This window comes from Chrysoperla carnea, chromosome 5, assembly GCF_905475395.1.
Source record: "Chrysoperla carnea chromosome 5, inChrCarn1.1, whole genome shotgun sequence".
Taxonomy (NCBI): Eukaryota; Metazoa; Arthropoda; class Insecta; order Neuroptera; family Chrysopidae; genus Chrysoperla; species Chrysoperla carnea.
In genome coordinates this window covers 13870211-13891144 of record NC_058341.1, presented here as the reverse complement: position 1 = coordinate 13891144, position 20934 = coordinate 13870211, and the positions used below count along the sequence as shown (strand labels likewise).

General features: G+C 26.1%; 1 protein-coding gene across 3 annotated transcripts in view; it reads left to right on the top strand.

Moving 5' to 3' along the window:
* LOC123301697 (GTPase-activating protein CdGAPr) overlaps window positions 1-20934 on the top strand; it is a 90074-nt gene that overhangs the window by 44850 nt on the left and 24290 nt on the right. The window contains exon 1 of one of the 3 annotated variants that reach the window (XM_044884558.1): window positions 5595-5652. The exons of the other annotated variants lie outside the window; for them this stretch is intronic. Within the exon in view, the coding sequence (XP_044740493.1) occupies window positions 5650-5652 (3 nt within the window). The 5' untranslated portion in view covers window positions 5595-5649. Of the gene's footprint in view, window positions 1-5594; window positions 5653-20934 lie in introns of those variants that run through there. 3 annotated transcript variants of the gene reach the window in all.

Below are 20934 nucleotides of genomic sequence, written 5' to 3'. Positions count from 1 at the left end.
GGAGCTAATTTACTACGCGGCAGAAAGTTAGGGTTTGTGGATTTGTTTACGTGTCATATCCTATAATATTGAGCGATGTTAATGAAGAAAGTTTGTTAATAGGCCCTTGTTTTCTAAAACACACCTTGTATAATATCTCTTGTAACTCTTTTCTATTAAACTTGATGTAGATGAGATTGATGGATGAAATAAACGTTTTTGATACTTGACCTCATAAATTAATTCATAATATTTATTATTCCAAAAAAAAAGATGAATAATAAAATAAAACCTTTGAAAATAGATTCACATTTTAAGTATAAAATATCAAACGTAGTATTATTTTCTCTTTTAGAAAATATTTCTATGTAGAAACTTGATCCAAAATTTTTGTACAAAATTTGAGTCAAGTATTTTGTTTATATATTTTGTTGTTAAAATTTTTATAGAAGATACTTTTTCATTTAATTTTTTGGCAACAAAGTTAGTTTTAAATTAAAATGTTATGTTATTAAAATGTAAATTTTTAAAGACTACAAACAAATTCTGAAAAAATAAGTGAAATTAATTGTTTTGTTGACTCTTGTATCCGCTGTTACAAGAATTTTGATAGAGGGCAATATATGCATTCTTCGTGTGTGATTTCAGATGATATCTCATAAAGTACTCATCAAATTAGCACGGTTTTTTTTTATATTGTATTGTAAATAACGCCATAGTTATGGATACTATACCGTCTATCTGTCTCTATACTATACCAGCATTGTAATAAACGTTATGCATTCTTATCGTGTATAAGTAAAAATTTCCCAACTCCCACACATTAAAGATAATATTTCATCAGAGATATTTGAATTAGATAATGTAGGGACGACCTTTCATGAATCAATGAATTATGTATAATATTTTGATAGTATTTTATCATATACCTATATGACGGTATGACACATGTTAATTGAGGCACATGCTCAAATATTTTTTGATAATCTCATGAATATATTACATAATTATTTATTGTTTAGATATTGTTATAAAATTATAATAAACATGATATTTACATATTTACATACCATATATACAAAAGTACAAAACTGTAATGTTGTTCAAACTGTTGGAAACCATGTTCAATTTCAATTCAACAAAAAATTAAAATTATCATAACATATATCATTTCATTGAAAGTTCTTAGTTCTATTTACATTTACCAAAAAAGATAAATAAATCAAAAATTAGTTTCCAAGTTCTGCAACGGAGATGATTACGGTAGTTGTTTGATGTCGAATTTGCTATATTACCCATAAAAATGTTGAAGAAGTTATAGGCATTCAAAGATAGTTGTCCATCTCTTTTTAGCAAAATAAAGTTTAATATGTAATCTCTATATTATTACCACGCAATGACGCAACTAAACTCTATCTTCCTCTTTGTTTAATTAGGAATTTAAAACGTTCATATGATGCATACTACAACTAAAAATTTTCAAAAACCAACCTCACTTTTCTGCCCGTCAAGTGAGAATTCTTCACCTGGAATGATAACAAAAATTTAGTCAACATCTCTATTATTCTATATTTTGACAATGCATTTGAGAACATTGTTATACTTTTTAGACAATATTTCAACAAAAAGTTAATTTTTTAACGGGTTTTCTTTATTAAATATTTTGAATTAAATAATAGTTTTGTATACCTTATCAGATGATTTATTAAAACAATGATTTTAGAATTTAAACTCTTACAAGTTCAATAGACAACCCTTTTTACATAACTCGTTAATCCAAACATAATAGATACAGTTCTATTCAATTAAATTGAACCAAAAATATTATTAAAAAACGGTATTATCATATTTTGCAATCTTTCCAACCCTCAGAAATAAAAAGACGATATCATTCTTTTTTGTTCTGCCTTTACCACATTTTTTATAACTCGCCAAGCCTTAGATATTGTTAACTTTTATAATTTTTCATTAATTAATCATTCACCAAAAAAAAAAAACTTCAATTTTTACTCAAATTTTATTTCAATTTTAAATAAAATACTTTCTTCGCACTTAGAAAGTAAAATATATAAAAAAAAAGTAATTTTTTTAAGACATTTATGATTAAACCATAAACACATTGTTAAATGGTTAACCATTAAATAATAAATTAAAAGTTACGTATATCCATCCATTCATAATCATATAAAATATACAGCAAGGCAACTCGCGCTATCTCGCTATTGTATGGTTAGGTTATAATTATATCCGTTTTAAGGATTCTGTACCAATACACACTTCCTACAAAATTCCATTACACACTTCCTAAAAGATTTCTTGAATCGATTTCAAATACAGTAGAATCTCGATAAGTTAAACCTCGGTAACATAAAAACCTTAGTTACTTCAAAAAATACTACGTTCCCTTCCCATCAGAGCCCAAAACCTCTATAGCTTAAAATACGCAACCTCTATAACTTAAATAAATAATTTCTGTTAGGCCCTCAGTAACTAAAAGAAATGTTTCCACAACCTCTATAACATAAAATTGTGTGAATGAGTCATTTTGAAAGAGTGTCAAAACAACTGTACGATCATTTATAGAGCAGTGTAGCAACATAGAAGATAATGTATTCTCCTCTCTATTTGTCATTGAAAATCAAATCGATTTAGAAACAGTGAATTTTTTAAAACAAAAGAAAATCACAGATTTTTATAAGTAGACTAAACCTTTAGTTGTTGTTTTATTTTTATGTAATGTAAGTAATGTGAATAAATATGATTACATATGTATTTAATTTTCAGTATTTTATTGAACCCATCCTTCTGATGCATTCAATAACATAGACCCTTGATAACTAAAAACCTCTATAACTTAAAATATTTTTTGTTTCCCTTGGACTTTAACTTATCGAGATTCTACTGTAATAGAAATATTGACTAAATTTAGTTTATCACTTCAGGTGAAGATTTCTCAGGTGAAGTTGGTTTTTGAAAATCTAGTATGAAACAAAGTTTAGTGACGTCATTACACAGTATCACCATAGAGATTACACTAAAATTTTTGTTTTGTTAAAAAGAGATGTCCAACAATCTTTGAATGCTTATAACTTCTTCGTTTTCAATCAATTTTAATTTCTCTTTCAAATTTTATTATGGTATCAAGTCTAGTTTTATATTTTTATGGATTATACAGTAAATTCGACATCAGGCAATATTTTCTAGTAATTTAATAAACATTTTTACTAAAAATATAAAAAAATCAAAGGCTACTACTTCTCCAGATTTGATAGGGACAATAAAAATGTTTTTTGATTTGTCATATTCAGATTAATTGGACAGTTCTGAGTAGCTTTTATTTCAAATTATTTGAAGAATATTTATTTAAATTAAAAAAAAAATGAGTTTACAAAACATCGAGATATATATCGTACAGTATTATAATTCGGTGATATAATTAGTTTAATTTCCTTATCTCCCGACTTTCCGAGGCCTTGAAGCTAATTTCGAATCGATTTAAGAAATCATATTTGAGAAAATGTAGCTGTAATGTGCTTGTGATTTTTAATAAAACTGGTGTTGGCGCAAGGAAATACATGAAGCTGCTTTAACAATGTTCTATTTTTTAGCAATGGATTTTAGAAGATTTAGAGAAGATTATTGAGGTACCATTGCTAAAAATTCATAAATTGATTCAACGGTATATAGCACTTTTGGTAACATAATAGTTACTATTTACTTAAAAATTAATTTTTTTTTGATTAAATATGTAACCAAAATCCAACTGAACCTTCGAACGTATGTCATTCACCTTCATTACAACATTTTGATAGTAATATATGAATATAACAATAATACAATATTACAATTGTAATATATATTTCTCCAATAAAACATACAACACCACTTCTCCAACCAGAGTGCTCTTGACTTGACTAGAGAGAGTATTATTAATAATGTCGCACTAACATTTTATTAGCCATGTTCATTACACGACAAGCGACATCGATGAAAACTACATTTATTATTATTTACTAATTCACAGACATACAGACTAGTTAGTATGTCTAGCACTGTCTAGCATCGCGGTGTAATTTTATAATCTACCCTGCATAGTCAAAGTGTTTTAAAAATATGTTAATTTGGTTTTATTAATTAACACGAAGTATTTCTTATCAAGAAAAGTTTTGGGAGTAGACGCAAATATCGGTGAAATTTTGGTGCTAATTATAGTATTAATTTAATTTGTGATGAATTTTTGTATTGTATAAAATTAGTGATTTTTATGAAAAACGTGAGGAACTCAGTGAAATTTTTTTGTTTGTTTTAAAAATTTGCTTCAATTTTTTTTTGTTTTTCTTGATTGTAGTGGATTATGCAACTTCTGTTGTGTAATTAAACATGTCAGGTAATTGGTCTTTTTCTCGTTTCATATTGTTTCTAAGATAGTAAAAAAAAAACGTTTTAAGCGAACTTTTAAGGAAACGATCGTAGTAAACCTTCCCCACAAAGATCAAAAGGACCATTTTCACTGACTGTTATAATGTGGACCAATGTCCTAATATTTTAAGACTGATCTAATTAAAAAATACTAACAATCTCATAATAAATTTAGAACCATGGCAGGAACCTTTAAGTTTCCAAATCACCAGAAAATTAATCAGCTGCCTGATTCTTTCATGCAAATATCGACTAAAGAATTATAATTGTGCTATTCATACACAAGCGGGTCTGTATCTGGAATAGTTTTTAAGATAAATCATCTGAAAAGCTGGTTATTATCATTGCCAATTTATTTTTATTGAATTTGTCGACTGTAGAGGATTTAGTTGGGTTCTGAAGTTTTTAGCTTGCATTCAAAAATGGGACATTCTTACAGAAAGCGGAAATAATTCACGCTAGAGAGTCGTTGGGGTACGAATAATAGCCACAATATCCTTGAAATTAAAACATCTTTTCCTTAAAACTAGCCAAATCACGGTGTCGAATTTCCAAAAATTGAAATCAATACCTACCCCTAAAATGATTTTGAATAGTAGAAATCGGGTCTTTATCTGCATTCTGAAAATTTTAGTTTGGGAAAACTTGGACAAAATAAAAAAAGTTTACGTTTATCCAATGATAAACGTAAATTTAAAATTATAAAATCTTAAATCCAGAAAATAGATAATCGTAAAATCAAAAGCAAAGTTAAAAGAAAACATCAAAGTTAACTTTGTGCCAAATCATAAATATTAAGCTGCTATTATGAGCTTAAAATTTTACTGTTTTTTTACAGCTTTTTCAAACTGAGTGTAATATTTTTATTAATTTTTTATACCATTTATAAATTGAAGCAAATTTTTTATTAAAAATAATTAAAAAATTATATATATTTTAGAATACTAATCCCGGAAATTGTTGTAAAAATTTCATATGGTTTATTGAACTTTTTAAAATAAAAGAATTAAGTGCAAAATAATTTATTTATTGACATGTGGAATTAATAATTATTTCAAATACACACAAAATGAGTGTTTTATTTTAACAAACTTATATTATTCAATTGATAAAATTCCTCGATTCCTCGAAGTGTTTGTTTGTTAGTGCTGCAGTATATGTGATATATTGAGTTTTAGTATGTGGTTTAGTGATTACTTGAAATAAGTAATTCTTTTTTGTTTTTAGTACGCGCGCAATGTATCTGTCATTATGGTAATTAAATTTTATTAACTTCAAACATTTATTTTTTTTTATAAATATAAATTACGTTTTAGATTATGTATCAAATATTTATTTTTAAGTGAAAATATTTTTTTTAAACTTTACAAGATGTTGCAAAATTATATAGTATCTTTTAGGGATTTAATTTTGAGTCATCCTGAAAATCAGAGTATTCCTGAAAAGAATCATGAAACTTGTAAATTTACATAATTATATAATGAATTGTTATATTTCTTGGGTTTTTTTAATCTTATAGACAAAGATTTTTGCCCAAATCACAAATAAGTTGTTACTTGATAAGTAAATCTCAAAATATCTAGATTTTGGAGCAATACTTCAATTACCAAATGAAGTCAATTTTTGTATTTTTTTTTTTGGTACAAAATTATTTTGTATACCAAATTTTATCAAATTCCGGAACAAAAAGTTGACTGATTTTTTAAGGAGGAAGGTAAATTAAAATTTTCCTTAAGGCAAAAAAGTTTTTATATCGATAAATTTTGTATTTCGATAAAATTCTATAAATGGGGTAATTTTGACACAAAAAATTCAAAAACCGGATTCATTTGATTGATTTATTATTGGATAAATGCATAATTTCTGAGATATCATCCAAAACCCCATACCAAGAACGATTTTTCGAAGTAATTTTTTTCTAGAATATTTAAATAATTATAAAATCTGGCAGAATTTTGGAACCTGGTTCCTGTTTTTCGTCATTTTGGGTCCTAATTACTTTAGTAAAATATAAAAACAATTTTTTTTAAATTTTAATTAATTACTGATTACATTTCAAAGTACAGTCACTTTTGTTTGAGAATCATGTCCTCCAACATTAGAGATAATTTTGAAAAATTGAACGCTTATCAATAATTCTTTCCCACATTGTAATTTGAATACTCTGAATAAAAATATTATTCTGCGAAACCAACGTTGTTTCTCATGTAACATTTTAATTCCAATATTAAATTTTAACATTTCTATCGATATTATATTTTGTTATTTTATTGATAATTTATTTTATTGATATAAATTAATCACTTGCGATGATTAATTTATTAATTCCGACAAATATATATCGCTTATTATTCATTTGTTTTAAACATTAAAATTACTTTTAGAATCGTATATAAATCATCTGAATAAAATTGAATATCTGTACTTCTTTTGATATTTATGTTAAAGACTAAATTAATTTAATTTTAATAGATCCGCCCATAAATAAAAAATTTGTATCCGTTATCTTGACTCCTCTTGGAAAAAATTTCCTGGAACTCTAGAATGATCAATTTCTAACTTGACTTTAGATCTATTAGAAAATAGTGATAATAGAAAGCTTTCTAAAAACAAATAAAATATATTCTAAAACTTTCTGAAATAAATATAAATTCAAAAAAAAAAAAAAATGTTAAATTAATTTTGTGACTCCTTGTACAAATACAGACAACATTCCAGAAGACCAGCACAAAATTTTTGTCTAATTGTGTATTTTGTGGCTACATATTTACACTCATCAATGTGGATGAAATCAATGTTTTACATTCGTAAATATACCCTCTAACAAGTTATCATCCCTCGTAATCAATTACTCACCCTATTAATTTTGCAAATTACCATCCATCGAAATGGTTTGTTGGTATACAGTTTGAAATTTGAAGTTATAACCTTGTACAGACATAGTAGGTAATGACCCTCTTGTATGTGTGTATACGAGTATGTAAATTGGAAATGATTACCAATTCACACTCCTCTGTTCTTATCACAACCATATCTAAATGGGAAAAACCACCCTACAAAAGGATAGCAGTTCTGGAAAATGTTGCTTTTTCATTCTATATTATAATAGCACAAAACATTCATACAAAAATAGCGATAATAAACATTTATTTTACCTCTAAAAGATTCGAGGGAAATAAAAGCGAATTATCAAAACAAACTAAAAATGTATAGGTTTTACTTCCGTTTATACAATAAAACAATTATTGTAATCGCGAAAGTTTCATTGTTGAGCTTTCAAAGAGGTGATTTTGTAACTCATCTTAAGTGGGTAGAGAAGAGTTGGGTAAACACGAACGGTGGGTAATAATGAATAGTTGAGCTTTGGGGTTTATGTCATGAAATTATTTCAAAAAGTTTTTTTAAAGTGTTTCTTACAATCTGTGCATTTGAGAGTTAAGTGTTCATAATTCTCCCCATTCTATTTATTATTACCATATTAGGCATACAAATGTAAAACTAGACCTCACACCATGATAAAATTTGAAAATGAAATTAAAATTGATTAAAGAACGAAGAGGTTATAAGCATTCAAAGATAAAAATCATTAGCTTCAGAATTTTGAAATGTTGCATTAGTTTATAAGAAATACGAATAAATTTCGACTTCATACATATATCAACTTAAATTCTTAGAAAAATCTAATTGAAAAATTGTTTCTTTATAAATAAAAAAATTCTCATAATAAAATTTATCTACGCATAGTGTTTAGCTAGAACCTAGATATAATTTATTTGCAATTCGCCTGTATAACATAAATAAATAAATATAGAAATAAAATATGTGTTATATGAACTATGTTTGGTTCATATATTATATGAATGATGAATCATCCATGCAACAATTCTGAACTCGGGACGAGAACATATGCTTTTATTCACATGTAGACTAGAAACTAATACAACACTCACTCAATATACATGGATCTAGGACCAGCCGTGGTATTTCACATTTATTTCATAGCGACAATTGAGAGGTTGCTGTTATGTTCGTCTAACAACTTATCATAGCCAGAGATTTCTGGAAACTTCTTAATTAAGTACGTGGCAAACTTTCTCTGACACTTAAAAGAAATATAACAATTGAAAATTTCAAGAATGACTGACAACTTACTTTGTTGAATATCGGAAAAAGGATTATTTTTGCAATATCGTCTTCCTAAATGAATATTCTACAATTTTAAGCTTAATGAACAATTTCCTCAACTCCCTGAAAGAACAGTTTTCGTGAATGTAATGTGTAAAATGACTGTCAAATACTACCGCCTGATTCTAGACTAATCACTTAACAATAAATCCACAATAATCTAATATAAGTCTTCTTTCATTTCTTTTTATTCTATTCAATTATAACGGTTTTGTTATGATTATTTGAAATTTATAATAATAAATTGAAAATTGATGATAAATTCATAAATAATAACAAAAACAGATATAAATGATGATATGACCGCCATCTACAGATAAATAATATCTAGAATATCTTATCAGATTCTAAATAATCATTTTATAAACCAATTATTAACTTTGACAATCATGACTCAAACTTATTTGTTGTTTTGTTAAGTTTCGTTATTAGATATTTTGCAAAAATGCTTGTCATGTCATAAAATGAACATTATTTTATTAGATTCAAAACTTCAACTCAAGTTTAAAGGGATATCCTTTCTGACAACATGTATTGCATCCATATATCCTTTGTGCGTTAATCTACTTCGTGTTTATTAAATTTTTTTTATAAATTCTAAAATAAGTAATAGTTATTTGATCTTTTGAAGCTGTTGAAATAAGGGACTTTTATGTGAGCCATTCTGTACGTTTTATTTTTATATTATAGATGCAAAATAAGCCAGCTACTTAAACATAGAGCACTCAGTTTAACCGCAAACATACAATGTTTTTTTTTATCAAAATATGTAAATTAATTATTATTATGAAACTTCAAATGAAATATGAATAAGATTCTCCCATTTTAATTTATATCATTCTATGAACGGTACTGTTTTTTATACTATTTAAAAAATTGCATAAATGTGTTGAAGCAATTGTTCACGTCAAATTTCTTACAAATTTTTCATTTAAGGGATATTTGAGGCTATATTGACACTTTTGGAATGGTATCAACATTACTGGAAAACCTGGAAATGTCAGAGAATTCAAATTCTATTAGAGTAGTCAGAGAAATTCCGTGAAAAAAGAGAAAGTCAGGGAATCGTTTTTGTAGCAAATTTCTAAAAGTATTTTTATAATTTTATTTTTCTATTCGAATTATTTAAAAAAAAGGCGCAAGTGATCATAATATCTTGAGTCACATTTAATATTAAGATTTTTCATACTAGTTATTTGTAAAATTTTCTTTCCACTTTCTTTAAAAGCAATTTTTGAATTATAAAAAAGTCATGGAATTTCATTTCGTAAAAACAGGACATCACGTTTGATCAAAATGTAAGAGTAACTATTTTTATTATATTTTATAAAATTAAGCTGAAAGTCATTTATTTTTGCACAGATCTTTTCTTTCTATCCTGTACCGTTTTGTCTTCAACACTGCGTAATGTATTGACGTTTCTCAACGATAAGTAAATAAATGGTGGAAGCGCAATTAAATTGTTTTATTATTGTGTTCTTACTATATACCATAGATTTATTTGCGCTCCCACCATATGCATTTAATTTAATATTATTTGAGAGGGATGAAAATTCAATGTTTATTTTTCTAGAATTTTACCATGTTAATAAAATCTTTCAAAATAACTACTTTGAAAAAACTTTTCACATATAGTTGAAGATATATTCGCAGAAATTATAGAGAATAAGTGATAAAGATGTACCAAAAGTATTTTTGTTTTTCAAAAACTATCAAATTACCTATTAATTAACTTTAATGGATTTAAATAATAATATTACATAAAATAATTAGTTAAATTAATTATAAAAATATCGTTAAGAGTTTAATATAAAATTTTTATGATAGTGTTAAATTCATCAAAAATATATAATTATTACAAAAATAAAATATTTATTTTAAAATTATTTATGATTCAATTAACACTAATTAATAATAATATTAAAAAAATATTTTTAATAATTTATATAAAATATTACAAGTCTGTGATGAGTTTTCAGTGATGAAATGAAATCTTAATAGTTTATTATTTTTATATGATTGGGTTGTATCACAGTAACTGTAAATTTTGAATTTTATTGTAATAATAATAATTATTTAATATTTATTAGAAATTATAGTTTATACATAAAAAAAAAAATGAAATAAAACCACAAATAATTAACTTTCTAAGAAACAAACAAAAAACTTATTATCAATATTTGAAATGGCGAAATTTATTTCGTTATAATACAGCAATTCTTTCGTTAGGAATAAGTTCAAAATAAAATTTGTGGAATTAAGTATCGAACCTTTTTATACCATGTATACAAAATGAAATGTATCAAGGTATACTAATTTTAGCCCCAAGTTCGTACAGCTTAAAAATATTGAGACTACGATCAAAATTTTGGTATAGGTGTTCATAAAATCCATTTCCGGTTGTTCGTCTGAAAGTCTGTGTGTCTGTCGCCACGATAACTCGAAAAAGAGAAGAGATATTAAGCTGAAATACATAGCGTGCTCAAGACGTAAAAAGTTAGATCGAGTTCTCAAACGAGCAACATAGGTCAATTGGGTTTTAGATGTATGTATTATATGAGAATATCAGTTATGTGTGTGTGTGACACCTGACTATCTTTCTTTACTTAAATGACGTAAAAGAACAGACGATTGCGTAATCAACACTGTATATACATGGGATTTCAACAATTAACTCAATCAATTGTTAGTTCACTTGTTTTTTACTTAAATTTTTACTTTTTGACTGACAAGAACTTAATGTAAAGATTTATTTATATATTATAATATATCAGATTATATGAATCCAAAAATGTGTATATTACCTTTGGTATAATTTTTGTGTATAAAACAATAGTATTGATTGATTAGGGATCTACATTCTTATTTGATGACAATGAATGTTTATATGTACATAGAGTTGAGAGGTTAGCTGTTTAAATTATACATTCCATTGTGAATCCATACAATCATATATTAAAAATAATTCATATTTTAAGATTATTTTCAAGGCTAACCTAATATAAACTACACGTGCGGTAATTTTTAAGAGCGAGCAATGAATTAACGTATATTAAAAAGATTTTATGGTAAAGTTAAACTGCAATTTACTTAAGATTTCATTAAAAAATCTACCAGCTTTACACATGGTAGAGGATTAACGCAAGGTAGGTCTTGTAGCTCTTATGATCATGGAGAAGTTGTTTTCCAATAAATTAGAGAAATAATACGGTTGTATCGAAATGAATACGGTTTGCCAAAACAGTGCCCAAATATGCGCTAAAAACCTACATATACAACCAATTCTTTTCTCAAAATATCATATCATTTAAACTAACAAGTATATTGATTGTGATCGCTTTACTCTATAATTAGTAAATTGACTCTCATAAACTGTACGCAAAATTCGAAGAAAAAAAAAGTTTAGAGATAGGGCCTCTAGATAGGGCTTTTTCATTATTAAGTTTGCTACAGGGATTTTCTAAGAAATCAAAACCGTTCAATTATGGATTGAGTTACTTAAATTTTCCAGTTTCGGTACAGGGGGTGGTCAATAAGGGGTGAAGGGGGTGAATTTCCGTACACTTGACATAAAATTTGTGATCGGCGACCCAATTAAAAACCCCGGCGATTCAATTTTGGAGTGTTTTCGGTCGCAGGTCAATCAGGCTACTGAACTGAACGACAATTTTACACCATATTTTGAAAAATGGTAAGAGACTTAGTACGATTAATAATAGAAATATGATCTTTATTGATAACCTCGTACTAATTTGTACAATTGAATACGGTACTGGAATTGGAAACGATAATCTACTTTTACCCTTTTACATTTTTGTCCTAATTGTATTTCAAGGACAAATTACACAATTTTTAAGTAACTTTCTGCATAAATTTAACAATCTCTGTGAATATCTTAAAAACTAACTAATTCAATATAAAATATTAAAATCACTTAAGCTGAATCACACCTGCGTTACACAAATACGATAATAAATAATTCAAAATATTTGGTAAATACAAATACACCTTTTTGTTTTAAAATACTTTAACATATCCGTTTTTATGTGAAATTATTATAAAAAGTTTTGAAACAACTTCAAAAATAGATAGCTAATACATATTTTATAAAAAGCGTACAAGATATACAAATTTACTTCATTTATAGGTTAATTTAAAATTAATTATTTATGAAAAATTTATCGACTGTATATTTATCAAATAGCTTAACTTAATGGCTGTTAGTGATTGTACATATTATTTTGTTTAAAAAAAAATGTAACGGTTACATTTCGTAATTCAAAGTAATCTAAAAATTTATTGTATAATCTATATTATTAAAATCGCACCATTTGAAACATTCTAAATGTACTCGTCATATATTATTAATAACACTTTTTTTAACTGGTGCGATTTTAATGACATAGAGTATACAAGGTGTACGAATACATAGTTATAAAAGATGGGATCCTAAGAAGAAAATTCATTTGAATTTTCTTAAATGAATCGAATTGATTTGAAAGAAACTAAGCAAAAGAAAAAAAAATTACTAAAATTTATCTTCTTGCTATTTTTTCTCCAAGTTTCATATTTACAGAGATATTTATTTACACTTAAAATATTTTTAACCGCCGAACCAAAAAAAGGATGTTATAACGTTGCACGCTCTGTGTGTCTGTCTGCCAGTCTGTGGCATCGTAGCGCCTAAACGAATGAACCGATATGGATTCTTTTGTTTCGTTTGAAAGATAATTTAATGGGGAGTGTTCTCAGCTATGTTTCAAGTGCGAGTTTAGAGTTTCGTATCCGGAACAAGTCAGAAATAGGCGATGATTCTTAAAACCGTTTCAGTTTAGAGAAGGCTCTAAGGAAAAAGTTAATTTAATGGAGAGGGTTCTTAGATATGTTTCAAGTTCGACTTTAGGATTCCGTACCCGAAAAATTTGTCGAGGGTTTTTTAAATTTTGTTTTCACTTGTATAATATTAAAATATATTTTTAACAATATGTGATTATTTTTATGATTTATTGTTATTGGTTGTGTTCAGATGATAGCCCGCAACATCGTTTTTTACTACACGCCCACTCTTTCATCTACTTTTCTCCAAATAATATTAAATGTTGAAAATAACGCAAGTTTCGAATATTTTACGGTAATATGTCTTCTATGAAATCTAATATTATCGCGATTTTAAAATATTTGAGCATAGGTAGCTTCTTCTATAAGGCTCTACTATTCTATAAATATATATTAATTACCTGGCCCTACTACGAAATTATTAATTATCCCAATCATTTAGTGAATGAATTGTACTCCCCTTTATTAAATTCATTAATAATTGTAGATACTGCAAATTTAAATTTCCCATTAATGAATGTCCTAATCATTTTGTGAATAAATTATATTCCCCTATTATTTTTTTTCCATTAATTATAGATACTGCAAATAAACAAAGCAAAAATATCAATTAAAATTGTCATGTTCACACAACCATTTTAATTCGGTCAAAAGAAATATTAACTGTTTAATTTTTTTGTGTATTTTTGTGATCCGTATATAAAAATTAAAAACCATGCAGACAGTAATTTAACGCTTAATCCACTGATTTTATTGCATATTATGTAACAAGTAAGAGAAGTCATCCATTCTCCACGCAAGTGGTTTATTTTATCAAATAACTAAGATCTGTCAGAAAAACAAAAATTAAACTTCATTAAAATTGTAATCGTGCAGATTTTCATTTCATAATTTACAGGGTCATCCTGAAAAGTAAGCTATACATTCCTGTCAAAAAATTTTCAATCAGTAGTTGTTGGGCTAAAAGAAGGATTGACAAATACACCAGGCAAAATGTGACAAGAACACACCACGACATGTGACATTCGGAACCCATTGCTAATTTTGGAGTGAAAACTTCTATAGGCGCGTTAGACGATATGTAATATATGTATAATAAATAATATTTGGTAGGGTAAAACTTATGGTTTCGCGTCATCAACATGCTATTAATATAACTGCAGATATAACACCGTAACTCAGGAAAATAAAACTTTTTTCAATCGAAAAAAACGACACCTATGTAATTATAATTAAAGCCTGCAATTAACTATGATTCTGATCTTTGCTAGCTTCTGACAACTGTTCATAGATGGCGTTTTTTTTAAAAGGGAATTGCAGAAAATGTAACGCAGTGCAAGCGTAACGAAGCTAGAAGGAATTCAAAAGGATGAAATTTTTCATGACGTAGTTTTGAAATAATTCTCAAAATTTTGTTAGCTATATAGGAAAATTAAGATTTCATCAGTTTGACAACCAAAATTGACAGAGTTAAGCATCTACGGAACTTTATAATATTTGACTCGATACACTCTTAACAAGTTTTTTTTATCCAAGTTTTTATATAATTATTTCATGGTATTTACAAGTACTTAATATAATGTTACGAAAAAAACAGTTATTGTCGTTGTGTGTTTTGTTTTTAATCGTCATACGGTTTGGTTTGACTTGGCTTTTAAATTATTCTTACATCATTCATTCCTTTGTGACAATTAAAGTCTTAAGTCATTATTAAATTAATGAAATCATTTCTTATACATTATTAAGAAATAAATACATTTATTTGTGCGTATTTTTTATTTTATATATTAAAATTAATTTGTGTAAATTAATATGTTTTGATTGAATTTAATTTTTAATGCAAATATTTAATTTATGTCATTTGGTTGACGTCATACATGATTTAGTTTTAGGGTTTAAGTAATTAAAGTGTTTGCTTCAAGACAAATTCTTTTCTTGCTTTGAAATTAGATGATATCATTTTATGTGGTCAATTTTTTTGTTGTTGTTGTTTCCGCACCATTCAGCTTAACTGGACCGATTTTCAACTTTTTGGGTTGATACCCTATTGAGTTCATATGATTTAAGATAGTCAAGGCAATTTTAAATAAAAAGCTTGATTTAAAAGTAGGCATATTTAACATTGATTTTATGGGAAAACGGTAGATGGATGATATGTTTTCATAGATTTCTCCAAAACTGCAAAGTTTATTATTAATTTGCAAAGGAAATGAAAGTGAAGTAATTGTTATTTATAAATTTTATTTTTGTTTTGAATTTTATAGTATTCTTCGAATTTTATATAAAATAATATAATTTGTAAATCAACCCAATTAGTATTGAAGAAACATTTATCATACAGCTGTATAAACAAATTCACTTGTTATGTTTAAAATAATATGAAAAGTATTACGAAATAATATTTATTTCGTAATACTTAAACAAGGTGGTTTATTTTATAATATTAAGACAAGATGGCTTATTATCAAAAATTAAAGCCCCGGGAAATATTAGCGAAACAATTATAATAATCATGATTAAAACTGGATTTATTTGTTCCATGTTCCACGTTCGTGTATCGCATAAACCGCTTTTTTGGAAACTTTTTCCAAAAGAAAATGGTTGATACGATACGGTATATTAATGCTCCATTTACAAAACTTTTAAAATTTTCACCTCTTCAAATTTTATAGGGCGATTCCAGAAATTGTGTAGTTCCTCCCGTTATCAACAGTTTTTTTTAAAAATATTATTCGAGTCATTTTCAAGTAAATCTCAGCATTACTGATCTTAGTAACTTGCTTTTTTGCCTGCCTGTATATTATAAATACAAAGCTAATAAATCAGATCTCCAGGATATTTTATTTGATATTTCGTTATTAAAAATTTAACTCCTAACAAAGTTTAAAAAACTGTTTACTTAAAATAAAATTGGTTCCACCCTATATATTTTATACAAAAATAAAAAATTCTTAAGAAAGAATTGCTCTAAATAAATAATTATTAAATAACAAAATTCATTGTTTATATTATATTATACGTTTGTATTTGATAATGTAAATAATTAAAAAATCATAACCTTGCTACTTGTTAAAAAGAAAATTGTTCAAAGTATAAAAATTGTGTTAAATGTATCTTTAAAGGAAAATGTAAATACTTTTATAAAAATCTTTCAACAAAAACTTCCAACTAAACTACTCTCTATATTAAATATGACCTATTTTTGTTAAAGTGAAAAAAGAGATGAGTTATAAATAAATAACAGTTTCATAGATTTATAAAATACTTCATACTTCTTCTAAACAAAACTTTATTAACGAATTGTGTGACAACTTGAAAGTGCCCGACTGCTGCTGCAGTAGGTAAGGGTTCACAGCTATTGAATTCAACCTGAGAATTTCAAAATCAAACATTTTTAATTACCATCCTCAATTTCTGCTAAGTTAATCATTTCCTACATTTATTGTTGGTATTTTTTACTCTTCCAATTTTGGCAAGGCCGATATGACCAGCGTATTACAGTCTTTGGTGCTTTGAGAATATTACATTTCCCTTCGAAGAAAAAATAATATTTCTCCCTTCGAAGAAGGGAGAAAGTGTTAGCAATTTAATAATAATCTTAACAGGAATAACAGGTCCACAACAGACTGCCTACACCACGAATGTTGCACGAAATGCCAACACTATTTATTATACACTAGTGTGTGGTTGGTAAATTTGCTACCTCTGGTGTTACCTTTAATTTTATATTCACATGTATGCCTGAAAACAGACGACATTTGCGACTTAATATAACTACGAATATCGTTATTGTCGGTTAGTGATGAGCAAAAGCAAGACATGATCTTAGACCCTTATCAGTTTTTCGATTTGATCCTGGTCTTATACTTCGATTTGCAAGACTCAAATTATAAACCTTGAAATATTCAGGTCGACGGTTTCACCTCTCTTAGTAACATATAAAATAAACAGGACCAATTGAATTGAAGGGCAATAAACGCAGCGATTGAATCTATAATGTTGCAATATTTTATAAGTCAATGATCATATAGATTTCACTATATTATTTCATTACAAATAATATAAAAGCAACCTTCATTTTTAATGTTTATTTTCAATTATTAATGACTTGTTACAACTGTTTTTACTCATAATGTCAGTGTAATTAAAATATATATAGGTATATATAAAAAATATATTGAAATTATTTCAAATCTGGATCGGAAATTAAAACCGGTGAATTTACAATATAAAAACCTACCTATAAAAACACATTATAAGTTTAAATAGATATTAAAAAGTAAATATTATTTTACTTTTTTATTACCTATTAAATAAAAAAAAATATCATAAACACTGTTTATTAGAAATTCATATTTTCTATTTATATAAATTATATATATATTCTTTTATAATTGTTTTATAAATATATGATATTTCTAAGAAGTTTTTTTTTAACAATCACAAATAATAATTGTTTAATTTTACTTTCTTGTCGAATGTAAGAGTGTTAATTTTTATGATTTTAATAATGGGTCGTTCAACTATAAATTATGTAAGCAAATTTTTGGTGATTTAATAAGAATAATAAGAAAATTTGGTAAAACTCTCTTTCCGAAGGTATTAGAAGTTTCTGAATTATATCTTTTTTTAATCTTAAGGGGTTATATCCAGAATTTCCAAAGAAACGATTTTTTGCAATTCTGGAATGTATCTCTGCGTCACAAAATCTGTACAACTTGATTATCCATATTTATTAAATCAGTAAAAATTCTAGGGTTTTGTTGATAAGTACGGCACCTTTTTACATTGCTCAGTGCAGATTTGTGACGCCGATGTATTTAAGTATATTCATTGTATATGAAAATTTCAAGTTAATTCGATAAATATTCACGAAGATAAACGTATAAAAAAAAATTTTAACTAAGTGAAAATTTTTTATTCCTAGTTATAATGAAAAACATGGTTTTAGACAATTTTGATCCCAAAATGAAAATCCACTTAAAAATTTGATTGAAGCAATAGTTTTAAAAATATTACATATTAGTTTTTAGTTTTCGAATTCGAAATTACGAATTTGAAAGTGATTTATAGGCTGTATTTTAAAAACTATAAAATTGGCACTAATTTGAACTAGATTTTCGTTTTCCCAGGGTCAAAATTAGCTTAAAAAATGATTTTCACATAATTCGGTCTCAAAAAATATTTGCCGATTTTTTCAAATTTTTTAAAGGGGTACCCCTTAAAAAAAATGAAAAAATTCGGGAAAAAAATTTTATTGCCAATTGTAATGAAAATCATGGTTTTAGACCATTTTGATCCCCAAATTATGAAAATCCACTTAAAAATTTGATTGGAGCATTAGTTTTAAAAATATTATTGGTTTTAGGTTTTCGAATTCAGAAATACAGCCTATATATTACTAAACACAAAAAAAACCAAAATCAACACAAAATAATATACCATACAAGTATAAAACCTATCTTTTATACTAGTCTGTACACATGTGGATATAGAACATCGAATAGGCGGACTAGAAACCCACTTTATTTTGTCTAGTATTCATTTGAATACCAAACTCTATGTTTGAATTGAAAGTACATGTTTTAATAGAACAAAGCACATATGTAAACCCATATGTATTATGTATATTAAACTATGATTTTAACTTAAAACAATAGTTTTAATAACTTATACAAAACGCGGTTGTTTTTATTAATGAGAAACTATATAAATGAAATAAACTGGCGCGAATAACTAATTTCCCAATAACGAATATTTTTTGAATGGTTTTATCCAAGTTTATTTTATCACAAGGTATTTCGTGACTCGATGGACATCTTATACTTTACTCAACAATGTCTTTACTGTTTAAATTCAATAGTGCCCATAATACCACCTTAGCTATTGGGTTTTGGACAAAAATTCAAAAGGCACTTTCGACTTATTATTGTTCAGAGAATGCACTCTTATGCTATGAACATCGAATCTCGGAACACCCTGTATATACTCGTCTTAATGACTTACTTTCCTTTCTTAGTTTTTGAATTAAAAAATGAAAAAAACGTACTTTAACGTTTTAAATCTAACGTAACTTTTTATTATCAAAATATTTTCCAAAGAAGAATCAAATATAGTATAATTACAATTAAAATTAGATGCAATTTACGTGTAGTATATATAAAAAATATCAACATTACTTATACTAAATTCGAACCGAAATTCAAGAATAAATATTGGGCATTCAATATCCATGAGAACATAAATTTATTACCATTAGTTTAAGTTGTCAACAAAATTATTTATTATCGAATTAAAGAATCATTATTCTTATTTTTAAGTAAAAGTGAGATTAAACTTTTAAAAAGATTTATTAAATACGTTTTGTTATTTAAATTTAAAAAATATATTTATTTCATGATAAATAAAAATAAAAAATTGACCACACTTTCTCATATTCTTCTTTTTTTTTTTGAAACTACAACATAAATTCAAAAAAATGATTTAAAAAAATAAGATTATAAAAATCAAGAAATTGTTTAAAAAGCATGAGTTTCGACAAGGTTATTAATCATTTATTTTTATTGGTTGAAATGCAAATCGAATTTATTGAAAGCTAAAAATTTATTTTTTTCAATTTTACTTTCTTTAAAACTTGACGGTATAATTTATGCAATTTATATTCTTTTTTTAAGTATACATTTTAACAAAAATCAAAAAATACGATTCCAAATCACTAAATTAAATGCGAAATCTCTAAAAGGAAAATGTAGCAAAACAAAAATTTTTAAGTTAAAACTCAAATAATATTGCTAAATAGTTAATTAAAATAACAATTTTCTGGACAATATTGTTCTAAATTGCTATGTTTTTTGTTAGAGAATTCTGTCTGAAGTTTTTTTTATTGATGTTGGCGATTGGATAACATTAAGAAAACTTCTCTGTGTGTTTATTTTATGATATTGAAACTCAAAACTTTTTCTTAGGAAAAGAAGTAAAAGAAAATAGATCTACAAGATTACTCATCTAATTTGAAATCCTTCTCAATTCGCTCCCTTTTTATTTTAGAAAAAAAGTAAAATCGAAAACTAATATTCCACGTTTAAAATCGATAAAAACTGAGAAAAAGTTGTCTATTTATGGATTTCTGACAACATATTACGTTAGGCTCTCGAAATTGAAAACTAAGATTATACATTTAGCCAACATTACCTTGAAAAAATTCTGAATCCGTCCTCAAATCCCCACTTTCTTTAAGCGATACATATTTGTAAATTTTGATTAAAATTAATAAATGAATTTTATTTTTAGAACATTATCTAAATAAATTTTAGCATGTTCTAGATTGAACAGCTCACATGCAAGGTTTAATAAAAAGTTAACCTACCTAGAAATGAATTTTATTAATTATTAAAAGTATATTAAAATGTAACAAATATTATGAAATCATGATTAAAAAAAACAAATAATAATAATAATAATTTATAAAATTTATTATATTTACAGAATAGATAAATAATTTTATAGACATTGAAT